Source organism: Oryzias latipes, chromosome 17, assembly GCF_002234675.1.
Source record: "Oryzias latipes chromosome 17, ASM223467v1".
Classification (NCBI taxonomy): Eukaryota; Metazoa; Chordata; class Actinopteri; order Beloniformes; family Adrianichthyidae; genus Oryzias; species Oryzias latipes.
The window spans coordinates 16,299,553-16,323,704 of record NC_019875.2 but is presented as its reverse complement, the minus strand read 5'-3'; the positions used below and the strand labels follow the sequence as shown (position 1 = coordinate 16,323,704).

Genomic DNA, 24,152 nt, shown 5'->3' with positions numbered 1-24,152 from the left:
TATAATCCCACCCCTGTTCTACCATAACCATTTTATTACAAGATTTATCATTATCCGGTTCATAACTTTTATCAGACAGAATTAAGAATCTTGAAATATCAATAAAGCACATGCCAAAAGGAATTACTTAATTATAATGTAAAAAATAACTTTTAGAAATCAACATGGAAGAAATTTGTATAGCCACCGTCAGCCCCACGCGTCCGTGCTGTAACCCGGAACCTGAAACTTTTCTATATATTCATATTCATGTTTTCCATCAACTACCACTGACAATTTATCAATTTTTGTAATCTTAGTATTTCTTTTTTACCTTATATTGCAACTCCTCCACCTATTTAGTTTACTCTGTTCACATAGTTCAGTTCAATGTTTTCTAATTCAAAGTTGGTGTCCTTGTTGCGGCTGAACCAAGTTTCATACACGGTTATGATATAAACCATGAATGCGTCCCTGACCTTTTCTGTAAAACTTTAGGAAGATCAGTTGAAGCATTGCTATTGTATCACTTTCAACTGATTTCCCAGCAGCATATATATCCTAAATTGTTGTATTTTACTTTAGTAAATAGTGTGGCGCTCCTGTATTCACTCTGAGAGTTTATTCTTTTCAAACAAACACTTGACTTTAGCAGTAAGGCTAGAGTGAGATCATATGAATCTTTGTCCTCTTTGGCAGCTTTCAAACTGTGCAATATGCGTGAAATATATTCACAAAGCTGACCTGCAAAACCCCGGAACAGCACAACAGCTATTAGCATCTGCCTAAAAGACAGTATATTGCTCAAGTACCAACTAAATGCGATGAGTGTGGGTGATGCAGTCATAATGAGACAAAAAAAAAACATGAAATACAAAAGTGCAGCAGGATTGTTTCTACTTTCAAAGACAGGAAAGGAAATCTAATCTTCTGCATTTGTGCTGTTATAACTCTTCTTTTTGGATTTCATTCTTCCTCTCTTCCTGTATTTGCACCATTGCAACCAATGAAGTGGAAAAACTCCCCCCTGTCACCAAAATGCATCAGTGTGTTATCTAACTGTAAATCTATGGCAAAATTATCCAACGTAAAGTAAGTTTTGTAACAATGAATGAACTTTTTAAGGGAAAAAGATATTCAAACCCCAATTTGCCCCAAATCAATGTAATAGTTAAATTATGCTAAATTACAAATAGACTGTAATTAATTAGATTTTTTGTAAAGGTAATATCAAATAAACTTGCCATGCTCAGGCCTGTTCATTATCAGACCTTTGAAAAATAAAAAAACATCACACTAGAATCTACAAGAAAAAAGTGAAGCAGTGTTCTTTTTTAAAGCTACAAATTACATTATTCTCTGCAGCAATTAGGTGATGAAATACAGGTTCAGGGTATTTTAAAAAAGCACCACAAATTAGATCTTAGCTTTTTGGACTTCAGACAGCCACAATGAAAGCTGTTCTAACAAATGAAGAGAAGTTGAAAAACTGGAACATTTTTAGGAGGAACTTCAAAAAACAAACAACAACATGTAAAGAACTGCAGGTATATTTGACCAAACAGAAAAATGTAGAACACGTGTGTCTTGCTCAGTAGAGTTTTTGTAGTGAGTCAGCCAAAGTGCAGACTTTTGCGTGATGCTTTTGTTTAATTTTGAACAGAATGTTTTTTCTTAAAAACATGATTGAATTATGACGTTGTCAAGGCGATGCTGAGAGAGTTAAACAGGAAACATGTGTATTGTGCTGACATTCAGGAAAACTTTATTCATAAATTTACACTCAGGGACATCTTTACGTTTTTTTTTCACTTGTTTTGTGACTGTGAAATGAAAAAAATAAGTCTAAATTGTAGCAACATTTGTAGATGTTAGACAGAAACACAAGAAACACATTGATGCTTGTTAATATTTTGATGTGACTCTGAGACCGCAGAAAACTTTTACCAAAGTTACTTTTTGTATTAGCCAGGTTCACTTTTTAAAAGTGTAAAACATTAATTATTGGCGTTTGAAAGAAATAGGGAGAATGTAATCTACAATGCCGATACATTTTTTCCATGAAATGAGAGGATGCCGCAAGTAAAGCCGAACTGAAAATGAACAAGAGTGTTAATTTTACAGATCACACGTGTTGCTTTGAAGTTAAAATTGTCCATCTGCAGTAGAACTTTATACCAAATGTGTGGTTTAAAAAAAAAAAAAACACCTCAGGCTTTCGTATATCTTAAAGACAAGCTTCAAATGTTGCCAAAAATCCTTTTAAAAGGTCTTCATTTTGTGTAATGTTCATTCTCAAGGCTCACATCCCTATTTCTGAATGCTCCTTGTGATTATCCCCAGTGAAGGAAGTCGTTTTGATTCAGATAATTCAGCCAGTTATAATAAACCATGTGTGGGGAAGGAGCTGCGGCCGTTGAGTTCCTTGATTCATCATGCGGACCTCATTATATTTTTCTATAGCGCCATTTAAAATGAAATCATGTAAAATTAGGCTTATTTTAAAGACTTGTATCTTTTCTTTTTGCTTTGTCAGGAGATAAAAGAGCAGAAATGTATTCTTCATTTTACAATGAGAACTTTCTTATCACTTGCATTTTATGTCCGTTGTTTCCATTCAAAACACACGAAGGACCAATAAAAGACAACCCTGTTGAAGTGCTGCCTTTGGAACATATTCTGATAAGCAAATGTAGTCATATTGTAGATTTTTTTTTAAATGAGGAAAATATCTGTTGTCATTTTTGGCAGAACTTTTAGCTGAAACCCACTGGCATGGATTAATCCTGTGTGATTACAGCGCCACCCTCTGACTTGTAAATGTAACAAGTCCAAAGCTTCATTTCCCTCTGCTTTTATTTTTTTGTTTTTGTTTCTGTTTGTCCCATAAGTTATAAATAAAAGTCAACATCAGACTGAAATATTTAGATTGTTTTTTCTTAAAATCTTTCAATGCTTGTTTATATTTATGGCCACTAAATGTGAGTTTTAAGGAGCCTGCAGAGGCAGAAAATATGTTACAGGCAAAGTTAGCCATTAACATGCCTGTCTTTAGAGCGTGGTGAAGGAAGGGTGGAATTGTGGCATGCCTTGCAACCTTTGCCCAGAAATGCTACTATTTTCAAAGGAGAGGAAGAGGAAGTCAATAACAAGAGTACAGTCTTGAAGAGAACCTGCTCTGATTGCTCCTGTGTACAGGTGAGACAAACCTTTCTGAAAACAGTTATTTGTGTTTTTGAAATCTGTGTGGTAGTATCATCACTTTTGTGTTTGTTGCTGGCAGTTCTTCTCTTGAAAGGAAAAGTGGCTCTACGAGGGTTAAATCTTCTGGAAAAACAGAAAATGAGCATTGGGACACTTTTAAAAAGCTAATTCTGAAGAAAAACAGCCGAAGATTCAGCTCAGGCCCACATTCTTGAGTCTCCCAAACTTGCAGCTAACTACTAAACATCATGTGACACTGCTGTGACAGAAAGGTCTTTTGTCTTTCTTCCACTGAGAAATTAGATTCCTTAAGGAAAATTGATTTTTAAACTTAAATTGACAGCCCCTTTAGTAAATTGTCATGGAGTCTACTATATTTTTCCATTTTACATTATTTACAATGTCTGATAAGCTGCTTATTAACATTGCTTCAATCGATTCAACATTTTAGTACATTTGTAATGTAATCAGGATGATAAAATATATATACGAAAGAAAAAGACGTCATTTATTTATATATTTACAAACAACACTCACTAATCTGGACCTCAGGATGAGGTCTATTAGAAGTTTAACAATCACAGATGAGTAGAAAACTGCTCACAGAAAAATAAATTATGATTGGCTGAAAAAAGAGGCAGAACAATGACAGTCTTTCAGTGAAGCAATCAAGTTCAAAATCAAATCATGTTTCTAAGTAATAAAGTTAACATCAAGGAGTTTAACAGTTTTGAAATAAACAGTATTCTCTGTGTCTCTGGTTGTGTTTCCATCTTGTTTAAACAAAGTTTAAGGGATGATCAGGCCTTCAAAAAGTCAATTTTTTCCTGTCAAACTAAAACTTTTTACTATTTAAATCCATGTCGGGTTCAATGAACACAAACGTTTTGGAAGAATGCAAATCAGGTTTGAATAAAGACTTTAAATGATAAAATCAACGGGGGGAAAAAACAGCAAAAAGAAAACGATAAACCCTTTTCAGGTGACCAACATGTTTGACATTAACCATCAAGCATGGATGAGGAAATATGATCATTTTGTTGATTCTGAGTTTTTGTCAAGTCAGAGACAATTGTGAGGAAAATCAAAGAACCTGAGAATTCCACCCTCTGCTGTGCTACTTCTCTCAGAGGTTTATACTGCAGAAAAATGAGCTTAATATGAGTTCCAGAACAAACTTTGGTAAACAAAACAGTAAAGTGAACCTTAAAGAAAAACAGGAGTGGCCAAAATATTTCCTGAAGAATAAACTGCACTACATGGACGCTGAAGCAAATGTCTATCAGATTCATCAGTTGGATTTTTTTAGACAATATGTCTTAAATGTAGCAAATTTTCCTTGTTCCAATTGACAGTTTTTTTTTTCTACAAGTAAAAGAATACTATGTTTAAAATTTTTTGTCTGAAAATCGATTATTTTATTCCAGTAAAGTATTAAGTTATATTACTTAGTCTCAAATGTTGTACTCATTTATCTTTAAGATTTTTGAGGGGTCCACATGCAAAAAAAAAAAGGGTTTGCAATGTTAAATTGCATTTTTCCCCTCAGGTTTGACCTCAGCACAGACAGACAGATGGATCGGTTGAGCAGCAGCGTCTCTGCTGCTGTCTTTTTCAGTGCAGTCTTCTTTACATGTGGTCATTCTGCTGCTGTCGTTGCTGCTGGGGACCATAAAGGCCATCCCAGGCACCTTTTGTGGGAGGAAGACGTTAGCTTGAACAAAACTCAACTTGCCCGTAAGTACAAAAATTAGGGCTTTCTTTCGGCAGCTTCACACTCTTTACAACAGCTGTTGCCTCAAGGACTTTGTATCTCTTCACATCACATGGATCATGAAGGTTTTATTGCATTTTTGTCCTCTGTTTTCCAGACGTTGACCGTTCTAAACTGCAGTGGTCTTATTTAGCAGCAGGTCTGGGCACAGTCCTTTCCATCTCACTCCTCATTGTGATGGGTGTTAAGTTTCGGGTTTTCCATCGCTTCCTGGCAAGCTACAGACACGCCCTGCTCCAAGAGGTAGACGGGGTCAGCCAGTATGGTCAGGATGAGATGTCTTACCCAAATGTGTCTGGCCAAAGGAGGGCAACTGGGCTGGAGGACGATGACGACGGCTTCATTGAGGACAATTACATCCAGGCCAGTGAGAAAGCGAAGGCAGAGAGAGAAAGCCAAGGAGGATTCAGAGAAGAGGATGACGACAGTGACGAAGATTTGCAATTCACAATAGGTTGAACATGTAAAAAAAGGGCAATTAAAAGCAATTTTAAAACATTTTTTAAACTAGTGTTTTTAGACTTTTCAAGTTTAGAGGAAAGTCATTACAACATTTATTTTGCTTTATTTTCTTCTTCTAATGAGATAGAAACTTTTTAGGTGTTTTTTTTTTTTAAGGGATCTTAACCCCTGGATTGAGGATTATTGAAGGTGTGCAAAGATTGATAAAATAATTATTTTTAGCTTATTATAGCTAAGGCTGCAAGCCTGGAAACTGATCTATCCAATACAATAATTAAGACTACTTAAACCAATGTTAACACCCTGAGTCATGAGATCATTCTAGTTTCTAAAAGCATCAAGCCTAATCAAAATAACGAATATAGCTCTATTCAACACATTGGATCCCAGATTTTAAGAAATCATTGCTAATTTGAAGGATTTCATGGTTTTGACACAAACCATTCTTTGTTTAATGAAATAAATGATTTTCAATGAATGAAAAGTTAGTTTGAACATTTCTTCCTGTCAAAATGTTCTGATTGTAATTTTGGTGTTTATATCCTAAATTTATGTCAAATTTGAATACATAATTAATTAAAATTTTGGAATCCAGCTGCTTGTGAAGAAACACTTTATTGAACTGAACATAAATCAATTTTAAGAGGATTTCTTATGTGCTCACATCAAATAGGTGATAATTTGAAGTTACCTGGTTAGTCAGATTTATTTCAGTTGTACTATGCATTCTTTAAAGATATAATAAATTATAAACCAACTTAAGTAACTAAAATAAGCAAAATAGTCAAACTAAGTAATCTGTGCAATAAAGTTTTACAAAGGATTATAATTATTTTCACTTCTTGTCCAAAATGTGTATTTTTAAAAGTTTATCTTTTTCCAAAACTTTTTTTCTTTCTGCTAAAGTAACTAGAGTAAACTGACAAAAGTAACAACAGTACTATTGGAAGTTCCTGTTATAATGATTTCTAAAAGTGCCTTTCACAAAAAAAAACAGCCCTATTAAATTAATTGATGTTTTAAATTGATTTAATGTTAAATAAATTGTTACTTTTGTGGTTTGAAATGAGCATTTAGACAGTAAAAATACTCTGAAAAATGTGTTGAAGCCTCCCTGACTAGAATTTGTGTTGTTTTGTGATAGTCTATATCTGACTATTATCTAACTATTATATATTCTATTTCTTTAATTTTGACAGTCCCTTTGCCAAAAGGCGTTTTCCTCTCAGATCAGACTTGTCCAGCTGGTAAAAGTCTCCCCGATTTGTTCGCCTGTAACGCTCAACACGCGGGCAGCCTGGCCATCCAGCCTCCTTGCTCGGCTCACTCTCACCCTCCTCCTCCTCCTCCGCTCTCGTCTTCTCTTAAATTGCATCAGGACGCCGTAAGCCACCACAGCCAGAGCCATGCTGGCCCCAGAAATCATAAGCACAATCCCAGACACCAGCATTCCTCTCCTGTCGTAGCGTTGGACGGTAAGTGTGGCCACGCAGAGCAGGATGGTCCCACAGACTGTCACTGCCAGGCCCACAGCTAAAATCAGAGCTGGGTCACCTCTTCCGCCGCTCTTTAGCTGCTCAATTCGGCTCCGGCTTCGCACACAGTTCATGTCCTGGATGGCAGAACTGAGGAGCTGCTTGAGGAGGACAGCCAGAGCCAAGAGGCAGAGAGTGGTGCCCACTCCGAGACGCCATGGCCCAGACAAACTGGTGGTGGTGGAGAGGAGCCCCACGCCGCCGAGGCCCAGCCCTACAATTAGGGCCACGGACACACTGTAGCAAAACAAGGAGTGCCGTGGCTCTCTGAACCACCACAGCTCCACTTGGTCCTCCAAGACTCGTGGGCGTATTCGTGCGCGGTCCAGGTAGAGGCTCGGGTGCATGCTGTAATACAAGGTCTGCATGGCGAGTCACCTCTCAGCATGTAAAACAGCACCTTTGACATGCAAAACCTGGGGCAAAAAGTCACATGAATAGACAATTTAAAGGTTATTTTTTAGAGAAAAAATGTTCTTCTAGAGGCAACTTACTTTGTTAAATGCTTGGAACTCCTGTCCATCCCTTTGAAGATTATCTGGCAACTTAAGTTGAAGCATTACAACAAAATTTATCCCAAAGTGCATGAAAGCCCTGGAGGAAAACCAATCCGTCCTGGATGAGACATCCAAAATGAACAGGTAGCTGTGTGTGCTTCCTATTCCACAGCTTGTTAAAGGAATCAAACTGAAAACAACTGGTAGAGGTCTCTTGGTTGAATGAGAGCGTAAAGAAAATCCTGCTGGAGCAACTTTTGCAAATCCCTGCATGTGTGTTTCCCCTGCCTGTCACCACAGTCACCGCCCTGGTGTCACACATCGCTGACCTCCTGTCGCTCTCGGCCTCAGTGCCAGGCAGACCACACACACATGCCCTCCTCTCATCACACACCTCGCCATGTCACGCCACAATAGCAGCTTTGGATCACAATATAGAAAAAGATTGGCAACATTGTCTGCAGAGCTCCAACACAAACAATGGGCTGAACCATGAACACAATGACTCCTCTGCAGAGGCCATGTGGCGGACGTGGCGCTGTTGCGTTGCTGTTGTGAAGAGCTGAGTGATGTCAGGGTGTAGTGATAATGCTGTGTCTGTGATCCAAAAACATAGCATCATTCACACTCAGGCTGCTGCCGTACAGCTGCTCCAGAGGCCGTGCTCTTAACTCTGACATGATTTTTAAAAAAACATCTCATGGATAAGATGTTTGCCAGTGATGACCACATTATTGAAGTGTTGATGTGTAGTCCTGCCAAGATACAAGACCACAGGCTAAACTATCAACTTCTGCAGATCTCTCACATTGAAATTAAGGCAACAGGGTTGTCTTCTGCTTTAGCCCTTATTTGTCCATTGGTTTCATCCTGTATTTTGTTTTTTTTTTACAATACAATAAGCTAAAAATTGGTCAAAAGGAGTGATGTTGAGGCCACTACAATGTATTCCTGGAACAACTTCTTTCAATTTTGTGACTTGAAATTTGTGAGAGCGATGACTGTTTGTCAAAAAGCAAATGTATTTGGTTATATTAACTTGAAATGAATGTGTTTAACATAAACTAAGTCATAAACTAAATAAAGGAAACATAAAATGTTTGAACAAAATGGCATAAAATCTAAAGGTGAAAGATAAGCATAAGTCAGAAAGTCACTCATTTAATTAATAAAAGGAAATGTTTGTTATTTGTGAAAAAGACACTTCACAGATTTTAAAGCCAGAAAGTTTTTCCTTCATTATTACTGAATAGGGGGGTTGGCTATAACCCTTGTGCTATCTTAGATGACCCCACCCTTACATTGACGTGTTCGCCCTACCATGACAAAGGTTGATAAAGGTGGAAAGATTTCATGTAATCCATGGACACCAGTGAAGATCACAAATCATTGAAGAAAAAAGGTTCACACTGTCTAGTGGGTCTAGATGACCCAACTCCCAATGTTAAAGTGCCTAGGATAGCACAAGGGTTAAGCTGCATTGAAAACGCCGTCCTCAACAGGTGACACCTTGTAAAGGTGATCACCAGTCACAATCGTGGAACAAAGTTTTTGCACCCTCTAGGGGTCAAGCTATATTCCTGCCACATGAAAATTTTAAACAAAAATCCAAAAAAATGAAAGTTACCTCAGCTGTTGACAGAATTATGGGGTTTAGATGCTAATTGCAGCAACCTTTGGTGAAAGCTTAAAGGTGCAGCAAAATGAAAATATGTCAAATTGAGAAGGAAAATGTTTTATTATTATCGTTGTTTAAATGTATTTATTTAAATGTTAACTCAGATTGACCTTTTTACCTTTTTAGAAAAAACAGTTGTGTGTTTGTTAATCTGCTTCCATCCACAGCTAGGAAGAGGGGGTTTTAAGAAACACTGTCCTGAGTTGGTAAAGAATACTGTTTGAACTTAGAATCCACCAAATGGGTTATTATACGAGACCCCTTAATGAACTTTTCGCTTTGTCTTGAAATTGGAACTTCCTTCTTGTGTTCTTAATAAAAGCAGCACGAGGAGAGAAGATCCTTTGAGAAGAGAAGCGTGGTGGACGTTTTCTGTCACACTTGCTTTTCTCCCTCGTGCATGAGAACCTTGATTCTTGTTGTTTCTAATTGTGTTTTTCTTTAATGTCTAGATGCATTTATCTGACACAAATATAGAAAAGTCACTAAATCGTGACAAGGCAAAGTGTGTAACAATTTAGTAGTGACATAATCTTATAAAAGGGAAGACACAAGATGTGACATTGGAAAAGTTTAAAAGTCAACATCTGACGAGGTATGAATAGATGACAAAAGGTTTTGGCCGCTCCATGCAGAGAAATGTATGAAGTCATCAGCAAGGCGAGCTTTGTATTGCACAAATAATAGACAGTAATTCAAAATGACTCACAGAAGCAAGAAAAACAAAACTAAAAACCAAGAATTAGAATTAAAAAGGTAAATTCTAATTAGAAATCACATAAAAAAAGAGAATTAAAGTTGTCAAGGATGAAGTAAAAAAGACTAGCTTTCCGCCTGTCGTAGTAGGAAATTGTTTAACATAATCAGGAAGAGCATTTCAGATTTGTAAAGGCTGTTTCAGCAAGTTTGTTTGGCGCCAGCAGAAGACGGACAGAGAGTATAGCACTTCTGATGCTCCTCAAAGAAGTATTGAACACTTCCTGGGGTAAGTTCCAATAGTAGGCAAAAAAAAAAAAAAGTCAAAACTAAGAGTGCACATTTGATTGACCTCAACATGTGCTCTACTGAATTTTAAGAGCTTTCCAGAACTGAGTCTGTCTCTTTCATACTTTTTTGGGACTCAAGAGAGACTCAATGGGAGTTTTTCATTTTACCAGACAGTTATGTTCTATTTGTGCCAAGTAAACATGCTTTCTAAAATCTAATTTTCTTTAAACTCATTAATTACTGTAATTCAATTACAGTGTCCAAAAATCTAAAATAAAAACATTGTGGTACTTATTTGTATCAGCCACAATGGAGCAGCAAATACTGGGGAAAACAAAATGAACAATAGTAGATAAAATTGTCCATCTGTGTTAGCTGTGTGTCACAACACTGTCAATTTTTAGCCAAGTGTATTATCTTATTAGTTTGACATTTAGCAGGGTGAATCTGTTTTGCATTTAGTCTAATTCATAGTAGTCATGGGGACTTTCAGAGCATTGTTTTTACCACTTTACAGTTTGCTCTAATAATTTATCTTGAAAAGAGCTTTTTGTGGCAGTGCTTAATATCCATCTTTTCAGTACAACCCCAGCTTTTTAATTGTATAGATGTTTTTCATCATATCACACAATAATTCCAAAATAAACCTGACACCGTCCAAAAAAAGTCAATTGTTTTACTGCAAAAATCACAAAATTTGAGATGAATACTTTTTTTAAACATTTTTCTAACAAAGATCAATTGTTTAGACACAAAAATAAAAAGGTATAAATCAAAAAAGGAAACAGGTCAAAACAATGTGAAAATGTCTAAAAAAAAAAGCATAGGCATACTCCACTGAACAGTAATGTTCTAAGAATTTATTCCAATAACCAGTAGTATCACAATTGTGTGTCCCTACTTTATGCTTTAAACTAAAAATTTCAAAGCCAAATTCTTTTTTTTAACCTTCCTGTTAAATTTTGAGAAAACAATTTAAATGTCAAAGGTTGGTCTCATTCATTCTCCTTTGTTCACTGCCGACATCAGCAAACTGACCAGTGAATTCAGAGACTATAAGGGTTGATCACCAACACTCCAACACTGCAGAAAAAGAAGCTTTTTGGTTGAAAAGAAACATACATTCAAGTTATTTTCTAACACAATTGATGAATTAACTTTAGTTCAGTTCAGGTCTAAAAGCAAAATGACTCCTAAACCTTTTGAAACCAAGTAACCTTGTGCCTGACAACTTGATTTATTCAGCTGAGGCAGGAGGCTAGTTCTGACAAACGTGCAGACAAACCAAAACTACAATTACAGTAAATGCGACATGCAGCAAGTAAGATGAGTTTTTGTTTATTAATTAGTTCAGAAAAGTAAGTTTAAAGCATAAAATAGAAATCTTGTGGAGAGAATTGATTTATGATTCAATTTTGTGAAACCATCAAAAAGGTAAATGTGAGAAGTGTTTTGCACCAATTTGCCTTCTATTAGTAAGTTCAAATTGGTAGTTATATTATGAATGGTTTAGATACCATTTATATTCTCTAGTTATATTTCTTATTTTAAACAGGTTAGACCTCTTTTTTCACATTAACCCTTGTGTTATCTTAGGTGACCCCACCCTTGCATTGACATGTTCTCCCTTCCATGACAAAGGTGGAAAGATTTCATGTAATCCATGGACACCAGTGAGGTTCACAAATCATTGAAGAAAAAAGGTTCAGAGCACTGTCTAGTGGGTCTAGATGACCCAACTCCCAATGTTAAAGTGCCTAGATTAGCACAAGGGTTACAGAAGATCAAGTTTGAACATTTGCTCCCCAAACTTTTTTCATTTTGTGACTCAAAGAGTACAGTTTGTTTTTCTTGAGAACTGTTGTAAAATTACTTTCATTGTTTACTGCCAGTTTTTCTTTGAAAAACTGTGATGTTCTGTTGTGGACAGAACAGAGTTGTGGACAGAGTTTGTGCTGCAGAGGGCAGCAGAGTCCTTGTTTGAGCAGAACTTGGCAGGATGCAGATTGTTAGACAAACTCCCTTCTTTATTCTGGGAGGAAAAAATGGAAACAAAACAAAAACGTGTTAAAACTTCTGCTTTCAAAGCTATTTTTATAGTTGATCAGATAAAATAAACACAAAAAAAACCTTTAACCCTTGTGCTATCTTAGATGACCCCACCCTTACATTGACGTGTTCTCCCTACCATGACAAAGGTGGATAAAGGTGGAAAGATTTCATGTAATCCATGGACACCAGTGAAGATCACAAATAATTAAAGAAAAAAGGTTCAGAGCACTGTTTAGTGGGGTCTAGATGACCCAACTCCCAACGTTAAAGTGCTTAGGGTAGCACAAGGGTTAACTGATTTGCATGGACATTTCAATTTCTTACAGTCAGAAGCCTTGCTAATACCACAAATTAGTATGTGTTTTGAGAGAAGTTTACAGGAATGAAGGAAAGATTGAATCAATGAATGGTTTCCTTTTTTACTTTAAGAAAATTAAAATGACAAAGATCTGAAAAAATAATTTTCTCATTTGTTTTTTGTAGAAAGATGCAAAGTGGAATAACTCAGAGCAGCAAATGTCCAACATCCATGACATCTCACACTTACACTTTCAAATAAACACTAACCACTAAAGCATTATGTTGTATCTACAGCTTTGGAATAGTAATAGTTACCACTCTGAACCACATAAGAAAAAAAGCTACACTATTTTTGCTTAATAAATTAGGGTAATTGTCAATTTATCCTATCTTATTGTACCCTGGAACTTTAGAAGATCAAGAGTGTCTGAAAAAAACCTTCCTTTACGTTACTTTCTGTGATATAAAATTCAACAGTTAATCTGAGAACTAAATGCAGACCATTAGGTTCTGAATCCACCCAGCATTTCAAAAATGCAGTTAGAAAAATACATTCTAAAAAGAAATGACCTATAAAAACATTTGCTTCTCATTAAAGACGAGAGCTTATTTTCAGATGAAATGATTCAATTTGTGTCTCAAATCCCATTTTTGTAACTTCTGTTTAATATCACTTAATGAAATCAATAATACTTTAAATTATTTACAAATTAAAAATGTTATGTTTGAAATATTCAACTAATTTAAGTTTATTAACAGATATTTTATTGTATGATTAATTACTTTCAGTCAAAACAGCAGCTTTGCGGTTTTAACCTCCTGGACCTCCACGGGTAATTTTTTTTAAAATGTTGATGTAACATCATTGAAACCTTTGAAAAAGATAGTATTGTTATTGTTTTTTAAACTTATTCTTAATTGCACTAAACACCAAGTCAAATTCCTCGTTTTGTAAAGTGCGCTCTACTGAACCTGGCAATAAAACTTTTTCTGATTTCTGATTCTGATTCTGATTCTATTAATCATTGTTTTTTATTCATTCAAAATGCAATTAAATCAATATTTTATCTTTTTCCTTTTCCTTTTTCTTTTTTTTATCTCTTATATCCTTTTTTATAATCAATGTTTGAACTTCTTTTCCTTTCTATACATCCAATGTAATTAAACTACAAATCAACAAACACAACTGATAACAAATGTCTCTAAAAAATAATGTGTATATATTTGCAGAACCTTAAAAACACCAAACAAATAACAAATGCTTCCCAATTAAAGCACAAAAAATGGAACACAAAATGTAAAACTCAAGTTAGAAATTGCAATTTGAAAAAGATACTTTTTTCGGCAGCTTTTCAAAATCAATCACCAATTCTACTCTTCTGTGGATGAAACAAAGAACTCCAGAACAATGAAGCCATTTCTCTAAGTCTGTCTCACCTTCAGTTTTAAACAAGGTCTGTGAAAATCCACCATACATTGGTCACATGAACTCAGAGACCTGCTAAAAGTGCACAATTGTAAAAGCTCTTTTATATAGACAACTGTTTGTTTGCTTAGAGCTCTAAATATAAAAAAAATGCTTTTCTATCATCTAGACACAGATGGAGAACCATATCAACTGGATTAGTAACAGGGTGGCATGTTTAGGTTTAAACCTACGTCAATAGACAACATGAAGCTGTTCATCACATTTTTGACCTAAACATGTAAACACATGCTTGGCTCTGTGGTTAGGAAATGGTATTTGGGAATCTCTTCATACCAGGAGCCAGCCTGGCCATTGGAACATCGCCACAGTGCCCATCCAGACTGGGACAGCAACGGGGTCCACTTCAGAGCCGTGAGCTGCTGTGTTTAACTCCAGCTGTCCCAGCAAGGGAGACAACTGCAGCAACATCCACTGACCAAGCTGACAAGCCCTGGCAGAAAAGCTCCCCACAAGAAAAACACTGGCTCAGGCAGGCTGGTCAAAAAAAATAGTTTTGCCATTGTCTTGCAGCTCGCAGATCAAGTGGTTTAGTTTTCCAGTAATGTCAGTCAAGAATGCAAGTTCAGATTCACCATGTTCATATTCACCATATTCAGCAGACATCTCCTCCAATAGCACCTTAAAAATCCTGTGCTGTTTTGCTTTGCAGCTGAGGTTGTTTATGATTTTCACAATAGGAGTCATTATATGTCCAGAGCCAATCACTTCTGCACATAAGGTCTACTGGTGAATGACGCAGCAGTAATGCAGACATTTTGGAAAGTCTGGGTCAGCTTTACAGTGATTGATGAAACCTGTTTGTCGGTCAATCATAGCAGGAGCCCCGTCTGCAGGTATGGCTACCAGCTTTTCTAATGGAACCTTTTTCTGCACAAAAACTCCTTCACCGTGTTATACATTTCAACTCCTCTTGTAGTTGTCTGTTAGGGCAGATGTGTCAGGAGTTCTTCTCTTGTGGAAACCAAAAGCTATGCTGTACTGTTGCCGTCCACAGACTCATCACACTGGACGTTAAACCACCTGCACTTTGCAAGATCCCGGTCCAGCTAATTGGCCAAGTTATCTGACATAGCTGACACTCATCTAGACATTGTAGTGGAAATTGAATGAGTTCTATTGTTCTCATTCTTAGGGACAGTGATAGCAATTATCATCATTGCCTATTTCTTAATCTGATAAAAACCTTCTTCTCCTTAATGAGAAAATGAGCAGGTCTAAACGAGGCTTAGATTTAAGAATTTTTTTCATGCTATATGCAAAAGTCTTTGTCCCTTAAGGCAACAGATTACAGTCCCCCCCCCCCCCCACCCCCCACAGGCTGCTGTCATATTAACATTAGCTTGGAGCTCCAGAATGGACAAGAAAGAACGACGAGAATGGCTCGAGCAGGGCGTTGCTCACGGGGCGGTCGCTCGTGCCAGGCGGTCGCACGTGCTCGGGCCCGCTAAATGCTACTTGTAGCTTTAATTTTTTATGAAACTTTTAACTGTAAACATTTTAAGTCTTTTTATTAAATCAGGGGGTGGTACCATACAGTCTTTAGTTAACACTTTTTGGTATCTTTTTGTAACATATTTTTGTACTTTGTCCACTTTCTTTTTTTATTTAGTTATTTGCTCACAGCAGTGTTTTGTTCAGATTCTTTAAAATGTTTTGGCTTAAATTGATTGCCACTAGTCTGTCCTAGTTAAATTGGGGATGTTTATATTCTATCAAGTTTGAGTTTTTCTCTGGTTTGTGATCAGGCTTTGAGTTTTTAGTGATCAGTTTATTTATTAAACGATCACGTATCTTCCATTGTTCTGCACTTTCATCCTCCATAACCATGCATCTGTGACGAGGATGGTACATTGTGCTTTTATGTGCATAACAGAACCCTTACTGCTTTTAGAGAGCTTTTTAAAAATCCTACTTTTATTTTTCCTCTTTCTTGCTGGCCCAAACTTCACAGTCACACAAAAAGGCAATACTTTTCATTTGTGATGCTTGCAGAAACTGAAATTGAAGCTTTGTTTTAAAAAAAACGAAACAACAACTGAGCATTAATGAGTTCTGTTCTTGGTAAGACTTTACCCGCATAACCTTCAAGAATTATTCTAGGAACGTAATAACAAACTCCACATCATGTTAACTCTAAATTCCTGTTTGAAGGTGGAACCGTTTATTTCAACTTTGGTTAAAAAAACTGCTTCAAACTGAAGAAGTACCTTGGAGGAGGAACAAAACCTTTCAACTCTACAGAGAGTCCACATGACATGCTTAAGCTCACAGATGACTGTAGAATTGATCAAAAACCTCAAAGGTTTGCCTTTATAGGGTATCAACATGCTGAGAGTGTGACACTCTTTCTGCAAATAATAGGATGGTTGAAAAATACTAGAACAAAGATTCCCCTATGTGCTCATGTGAAAGTGTTGTGATCTTGTATTGCACAGCCAGGATGGGATGGATTAAGTTGTCCTTTAGCTTATCACCGTTTAACATGATTGCGCTGTCGGCAGTGGCCTACATTTGAAAGACATGTGTTTGCTGTGGCAGCGAGCCAACAGTCTAAATACGATGGATGCACTTTTGTTTGCAGACTCGTGTTATCTCATCCTGTTCAGCAGGTGTAATAAAGCTGCAGTTCAGTTAATAAATGTTGCTGCTGCCCTGAAGGAACAACGGAGCCAAAGAGTTCAGCCAAACATTTGCATATAGATGAGGCACACGTTATCACTTACAGTAGGTACCTGTTAATAATAGCAGTAGCAAGTAAAAAGGCATGTGAACCCTTTGAGAACAATTCAATTTTTCGAAAAAACTGGACACAACCTGTGTTTTTATCGTCATGTAAGTCATAAAAATAGACAAAAACACAAGCAAGACTACAAACAATAGAGTCTTTCATGCTTTTATTTAACACAACATGCACATACTGGTGGAAAAAGTATTTGAACCTTTGAGTTTATACAATTAATTGACCCTATTTTGACAGCAATGACCTTAACCAAACTTTCCCCATAGTTACAGATCAGATCTGCTCGACAGTCAGGAATCATTTTGAACCATTTTTATGAAACTGTTTCAATGCAACATTAAGGGATGTCTGCTGTGAATCACTCTCTTGGGGTCGATACTGTTGCAACCTCCAGTTGGTGTCCGGGAAACACTTAAAATTCTTTTCTCCGATGATGAAGACAATTTATCCAGGCTTCAAGACGATAATTAGCCCTAAAACACTTTATTTAGTTGTAATGAAGTTTTGGAGACAGTATTCATATCTACACCATGACCACATTCAGGGAGGGAAGCAACATTTCTTGTTTTGTAGACACATGATCAGCGAGGCTTCAGGACATATTTGAAACTGCGTGAACTTAACCCTATGTGTATCACATTTGATACATGCTTTTCTGAGACCCTTACCTCCTGAACATGATCCAAATTTTCCTGAAAGAACCCATTGTATGGTCCATGTTTTCTCCCCAGTAGTTCAACATCCTTCCACTTGGGGAAGTGGAAAGGCTTTTCCTGATCTTTTTAAAATCGCCGCTACTTTGACAGGAAAGGTGTTGCTCGTTTTCTGAACTTTACAGTCAGAATAACACACCTATTGTTATTAATTTTCTTAAATGACTACTTGTTGTAAAAAAAAAAAAAAAATTCTTATAATACAGTTTCACCACTTAAAAATGTGTGGATTGAATTTGAGACCGTGTATAAATCAGATGATTTTCTTCCTAAACATTCATGTCAATATTTTTGCATTTCAAACTAAGGTTGTAAGCAAAAACTTACAAAACACCTAAAACCATTCGTTCTTTTGTGGCTTTAAAAGCTTTACCAAGGGAATGATTTTTATTTTTCACCCAAATGTATCATAATTGATACTATCTATACCTTGGACAATCGACAGAATATGGACCCTTCTTATTTTACTTCACAGAATTACTTTATCATAAAAAAAAAAAAATACAAAAAAATAATGATAAAACAAATGATTAATCAATTATTGAAAATGGTTAAATTGATTGACTTTTAATGATACTGCTTCACTTACTCCAAAAAAATTGATAAATTTATTCATGATTTTTCCTAATGTAACATAATTTTGCACATATTTTTAAGTTTTGATACTTTATCAAATTTTGCTATGAGAATTCCTGAAACAGTGTTATGTATATTTTACTGATATAGTATTATTTTGTAATCACATCAATTACTTTTATGAGTAACATAATGCATAATGCATATTCTTTGGATACTTCATTGCCAAAACTTCTCAAAATTACCTCACAACCACCAGAGTCTCTCAGTCCAGAAGGTATTTTTGATAGATTTTAAATGTAGACATTTTCTTAAACTGAAATATGGAGTTTTCATATTTCAGATCGTCGGATAATGAATTCCACATGTTGACCCCCTGAACAAAAATACTATTCCTTAATGCATTAGTTCTGACCACTTTCTTTTTAAACATATCTTTACCCCGAAAATCATAATTATCACCTTTTATTTCAAACAAACTCAGTATGTTGGGTATTTTGGGCTATACAAATAAAATTGAATTGAATTGAATGTTAACATGTCCTGTTAATCAGAAATGTGAAAATATATTAGGGTTATATATAATGATTACATGGTTTCAGTATAAGCTAACTTTGCTTATCTGTTGTTGTGATTATATGCTAAAGATCAGAACACAAATTGAATTATTTTCATGTAGAAATCCATGTAATCCAAGAGCTTTGCATACTTTGATTCATCAATTAGTTTAGTTCATGCAATTTTAGTGATAAAAACTAAAGACATATACATAAATAAAAGAAAGATATACTAAAGTACAGATATACTAAATATATTTATTTAATTCATAAATGGATAGATAAAAATGACGTTATATTGCATAAATATCCATTAAATAATTGTCAAATAGATTTTGACTAATTGCTTCCAGGGAGGGGAAAGAAGCAGATGTATCTATCCCATCTCTATTATGATCTGTCTTTTTTCGTGCAACTGAGCATGTTTGATGCAAAAATTCCTATCACAAACTGAAACAGTTTGGGCAAAGATTATTTGTTTCTGCCACATCAAATCAATCTGCTTTTACACCTTTCTCTCATGGTGGCCCAGACGTTCAAATCACATCAACAAATCACTCGATGCAAAAGAATTTTAAAGATCACCAAAAAAAAAATACATTTGTATAAAGCATTATTACATTTTAAAAAACAAAACCAATTTCCTGAAAACAAAATCTCCTCATCCAATTAGTGATGTCCCATAGTACCTACCTTTTCTGGTTTCTTATTGTGTTTCATTTTTTTAACATTTCATTTTCTTTTCTGTAAATTACTTTTGCTTTCTGAAATATTTCTTTCTTTTTTATGGAAACCAAAAAAACGTAAACATAACAAAATTGACAAAACTTAACAACCATAATTGTAAACCCAAGACTTAAAAAGGTATATTTCCTTAATTGTATCAAATTACATAAGATTAACTTTGTAGTTGAGTTTATATAATTTCAAAATGTGAGCAGGAATTCCTTGAGGTAGTTATAAGTTTTTGACTGCAACTGATAAAAGTGGCATTAAGTATTCGAACAATTTTATGGAAAGAACAGAAAAAGATATTAATTGTAAGAAGTCTTATCATTGTTTATACAAAAAATAATTTAATTAAATAATCACCTCCAAAACCTGTTTGTCAGTGTTTTTGAAAATGGAAATATTGTGCTTAGTATGTTTTGGGTTTTTTCTGTCACCAAATAATTTGAATCAATGAAAATTCTGTTTCCACAAGCTTTATTTTTTGATTTTGACTAATTCTTTACATTTTTTTTCATTTTGTTAATTAGTCAACGTTATTTTTTAAGCATATTTTTTTTGGAACAAAGTAAACAAATAATTGTTTCTTCATTAACATATCTGCTGCACCGGAAAGCTTATGGACTTTCAGTCAAGGCTTCTTTTTATGTTATTTATATAAATGTTTCATTTTTTAAATAAGAAGGTCGTGTGGGTGAAATTTTTCCCAATTTTCTGTTTAAGTTTTCTGGTTTCCATGTCTTATAGTACAGTATATTATAGGCACTTTTTGACAGTTTATGTAGGTATTACAATTCTATTCTATTCTATTCTATTCTATTCTATTCTATTCTATTCTATTCTATTCTATTCTATTCTACTCTATTCTATTCTATTCTATGCCGTTTCAGGTTTTATTGTAGTGGCTTGTGGCTGGGCCCCGCCCACTTGTGTCGTCACGATAAACAGCCAGTGAGGGGCAGAGAGGGGGGAGCTAGCGGCGGAGTCTGGCGGCAGCGTCGCGGCGCTACAGGAGCGTCTGTCGGGCTTTGTTTTGTGGATGTGACGGAGCTCCTCCAGAAATGTGGACGGATTTAAGGACACTGCTACTTTTTCAGGCGTTCTTCCTCGGGCTCGTTTCCTCGGAAGGTCAGAGTGGCGCTCGCGCCTCTTTGTTGCGCACGTGTGTGATGTTTGCTCGTTAATGAAATGCTACTTGGACGGAGCGGGGCTGATTGAAACGCTCCCGGTGCTCAGCAGCGCTTCAGCAGGAGCGAGAAAGGTGCAAGAGGAGGCCACTTTTCTGAATAATGCACGCGGAACCAGGCGGCTTCCCTGCCCACGAGTCTGTGTTGTCATGTTTGGGATGCTTCAGTGTGGATGCTCACTGCGCGCGCGGCAGGTGCTTCCCCGGCTGGAGCATCCTGCATCCGAAGCAGCAGTCTGTCTGTAGAGGCGGTCTCACGTTTGGAAGAAGTGTGTGAAGCTCAGAGTAGCCTCCTCCTCTGAGGGAGAAACTGTTACACATCCCGATAAGGGGCGGAGAGAAAACACAGCACGACGCGCGCGCGCTCTAATTGACCTGCATGAATGCTGCATAACAATTAGGCATTCATTTGCAAATGAAACAACAAGCGTTTACTTTAGCAGATCATCTGGCCTCTGATCCCCTCCTCCTCCTCCTCTCTCACCCCCTTATGTTGATCTGTTCTTCCAGGGACGGATGAATGCGAGGATGGACAGTTTCAGTGCAACAACAAGAGGTGTATCCCCACCATCTGGAGGTGCGACGACGACGACGACTGCTCAGACAACAGCGATGAGGAGAACTGCCGTAAGTGATGCAGGGAGGAAGGACATCAGCTCAAACCAAACTGACGAAGACGAGAAACTACATCAAATGAGAACATGGGTCACAATGACCCGCAAACATTTGATCAGATCCAACTTGAATGCAGTTTTTGGTATTGGAACAATATTTTTTTTAAATGGGATTTTTAAAGGTGAATTTGAGTCAAGTTTCCTTGTAAAATTAAAACAAGTTCTTGAAAATAGAAATGAAAACCATAAATAAACCAAAAAACAATGCAAAGTGGGAATGCCTCGATGAAAAGTAAGTTTCCAAACTAAATTGCATAACAAAACTAGGGTGGTCAGCTTTCCAGAAAAGTATTGAAAATGGATTATAGGGAAGCTTAATGGACAGTTTGGGGATTTTAGGCTGTTGTTGCAGTATTTGTGCAAGAATCTTTAGATTACAAGAATCTTAAAATAAAACGATTACCAAGCACAAAAGGTCTCAAATGTCCTTAAAACTGTCACTGAACAAGAAAGCACCACCTAACTGAGGGCTTTTACCATGTTTTAGGGAAAATTAAGGCAAGTGTTACACTGAGATGGTTCCATACTGATACCTTACTGGGATTTAATTAGTTTGGTTTTTTTAACACACACTTAGGAGGGACAAATACCAAAGTGAAGCAACTCGCTTTAAAGACCCACTCTATTGAAAATTGTGTTTTTGGTGTTTTTAACATGTTCTTGTTGCATTTTTCTCATTACAGAGGACATTTATAAAGAAAACTATGATTAAAACTGTGGTTCTGAGTAAATATCTGAGAACCTGCAACTCCTCATTACACAACCTTTCCTAATTTAACTACTCTCTTGGCAGTTTTCGGGACAAACTCAAATCTCATCAATAGCCCAAATGGCCCAGGTGGATATGCAAACTGTCTGTGGGTGAAAAATGGAGAAACCTGTATGAGGCATGGAGGTAGACCACTGGGTGAACCTGTATAGTAAAAATTATTTATACACATTTTTTCTATGGGCATACTGCAGGTGACAGGTTCTAGTGAATAACATGTAAGGGTGACGTAGGTGAGACGCAGACAAGTCAAATAGATTTTTCTATTTTTTTTAACCCCCTGAAATCTGCGCACTTTGCAAGGGACCTGTAGTGCTGCCCAATTAAACAGAGTGTAGTTTGTGTGAGTGTCCTACAGGCCCTTACGTATCACCTGCACACCCCAGGGATGCGGCATTTGCTCTTGGTCAGTATGAGGAGCCAGTACTTGTACCTTACTGACGGCTAGAAAGTGGCGTAAGGGCAACGCACAACAGCATCATCCGTACGTCTTAAGTGCATGCAACTTGCATTATCCTTACAAATACTGCTCAATACCCATAATACCCACACGCACAACAATGGTACATTCCATTTTCATGATGTCCCTGCAACTTGCTAACTGCAAGATACACCTGCGCTCCCTTTAAGTTGCAGCTGGTCCTGTCTTAAGACCCTTCATGGTCCCTGACAACTCAAAAATCCACAGCACCTGAATGGGCCATGTGACCAAAATATTAAGCAGTTTTTGACTCAACATGCAGCCATATAAAATATATACGCAAAAGTACAATAAATAATTTAATACAAGAACATGCAAATCTTCTAGATCACCATGCAGACTGTCTTGATCTGTGGATAATATATGAGGCTCGACTCTCAGATTAGGAAACACCTGCACTTTTCCAGCATTTCTTAGTTGTGTGTATTCCCTTTTTGCATTGTATCCATTTTTGTCCTCTGTTTGTTAACAGAGCTTACAGCGACACAAAGCAACGGCAGGTTTTGAATAAAAATGTGAGTGTGTGTCTGTGTGTGGGTGTATTTGCCTGGGGCTCAGACTGGCAGCTCGTAATTTCATGCATCTCCTCTGGAAAAAAAAGCATGTTTTCTTAAAGTGAGGGGTTGATTGAGTGGAACCATTTTCCAATCATCTTCAAATAAAAAGCTGTCCAGGTGAGAGACAGACTTTGTGCTGCACCTGTCTGGCGCAGCCCTGACTTGTATGCTGGTTGGTTGTGTTGTTTTGTGCCAGACTAGTGGAACTACAGCCTCCTTTTTGACTGTGTGCCAGTGGCCTACATTTTGGAAGAGTTATTGCGCCGAAAGCAGTGAAGTTGTGCCAAAGCTTTGCTCGTTCGGCGTGCAGCTTCATTCCTTTGTGTCTGGGTTAATTGTGACTCGGGAGGAAGTTCTGCACCCTCGCTATGTTTTTATGTGCACCCTGTGCTGTCTGCTTCTCTTTGTAAAATCTTGCTGCCATTTTTTTCTTTTCCCTTGTTGTTTTTGCCTCCAAAATCCTCCCACACACTGAACCACGCAGACCTGTCACAGTGTACACCCGCCTCACGCTTGTCTGGAGCAGTTGCAATCCTCAGGCATGTAAATGAAAAACAGGTCAATGTTTGCCCCTGTCCCTGGATTTCCTGCGCAAACACACGGCTAATGTGTGGAGAAAACCATTACTCTCCTGGGTTTTATCTTTCAGGCTTTCCTCTGCATTTCTTTCATGAATCAAACGGAAAATTGTTAGTGAGGTTTTATTGCCCCCCCCAGCTCTCCACTGACACATTTAGGGGTTTGAGTGAAAACACTCCCCCTGAAAGCCTTTTAAGCTCAGACAGTCCAGCTTTACGTGCCACAATAACAGCGGCTGGCCTTCACTCGGTGCACATTTCCTGGCCTTGTGTGGGTTGCTGCACCTACGTGGGCAGACGGAGGCATAGGTTGGTTTGTCTGAGCAAAAACTAAGCTCCTGAAATGGTGTCCTTGCAGTGTTAGACCACTGATAGGTCGGGAATACAGGCTTTTGTGAACATATCATAGTAGACGTCATCTTTGCCAGTTTCCAAAAGGTTTTTGGCTTCATGTCTGAAATTACAAGGTGTTTTAAAGATGCATAATTCCAGTTGAGTTCACTTTGTGGTCTCCCCTCTGGAGAGCACAGAGCTGCTTTGTTTTTAGCCATCTGTTTTTTTTCAAGTTTGCAATAAGTAATGGATTCGTTGGGATTCAAACTCACAACATTCTATATTAATAGGGTAAACAGAAA

General features: G+C 37.0%; 2 protein-coding genes across 3 annotated transcripts in view; one reads left to right on the top strand and one right to left on the bottom strand.

Annotated features, from left to right (window-relative positions):
• Positions 1 to 5,560: 5,560 nt before the first annotated feature.
• LOC101174376 (transmembrane protein 125-like) lies at positions 5,561 to 7,858 on the bottom strand. The gene is made up of 2 exons (XM_004079072.3): positions 7,449 to 7,858; positions 5,561 to 7,370 (listed from the first exon to the last, which is right to left on the bottom strand). The coding sequence occupies exon 2, from the start codon at positions 7,320 to 7,322 to the stop codon at positions 6,645 to 6,647; it is 678 nt and encodes a 225-aa protein (XP_004079120.1). The 5' UTR covers positions 7,323 to 7,370; positions 7,449 to 7,858; the 3' UTR covers positions 5,561 to 6,644.
• Positions 7,859 to 20,236: 12,378 nt separating this feature from the next.
• Positions 20,237 to 24,152, top strand: part of LOC101174135 (low-density lipoprotein receptor-related protein 8) — a 134,717-nt gene continuing 130,801 nt past the window's right edge. For both annotated transcript variants that reach the window (XM_023964993.1, XM_023964992.1), the window contains exons 1-2: positions 20,237 to 20,400; positions 20,969 to 21,085. In XM_023964993.1, the coding sequence (XP_023820761.1) occupies positions 20,334 to 20,400; positions 20,969 to 21,085 (184 nt within the window). In that variant the 5' untranslated portion in view covers positions 20,237 to 20,333. The remainder of the gene's footprint in view (positions 20,401 to 20,968; positions 21,086 to 24,152) is intronic.

Bases quoted from the DNA above. Each gene is read 5' to 3' on its own strand.
- LOC101174376 (XM_004079072.3), bottom strand. From the start codon at position 7,322: ATGCAGACCTTGTATTACAGCATGCACCCGAGCCTCTACCTGGACCGC.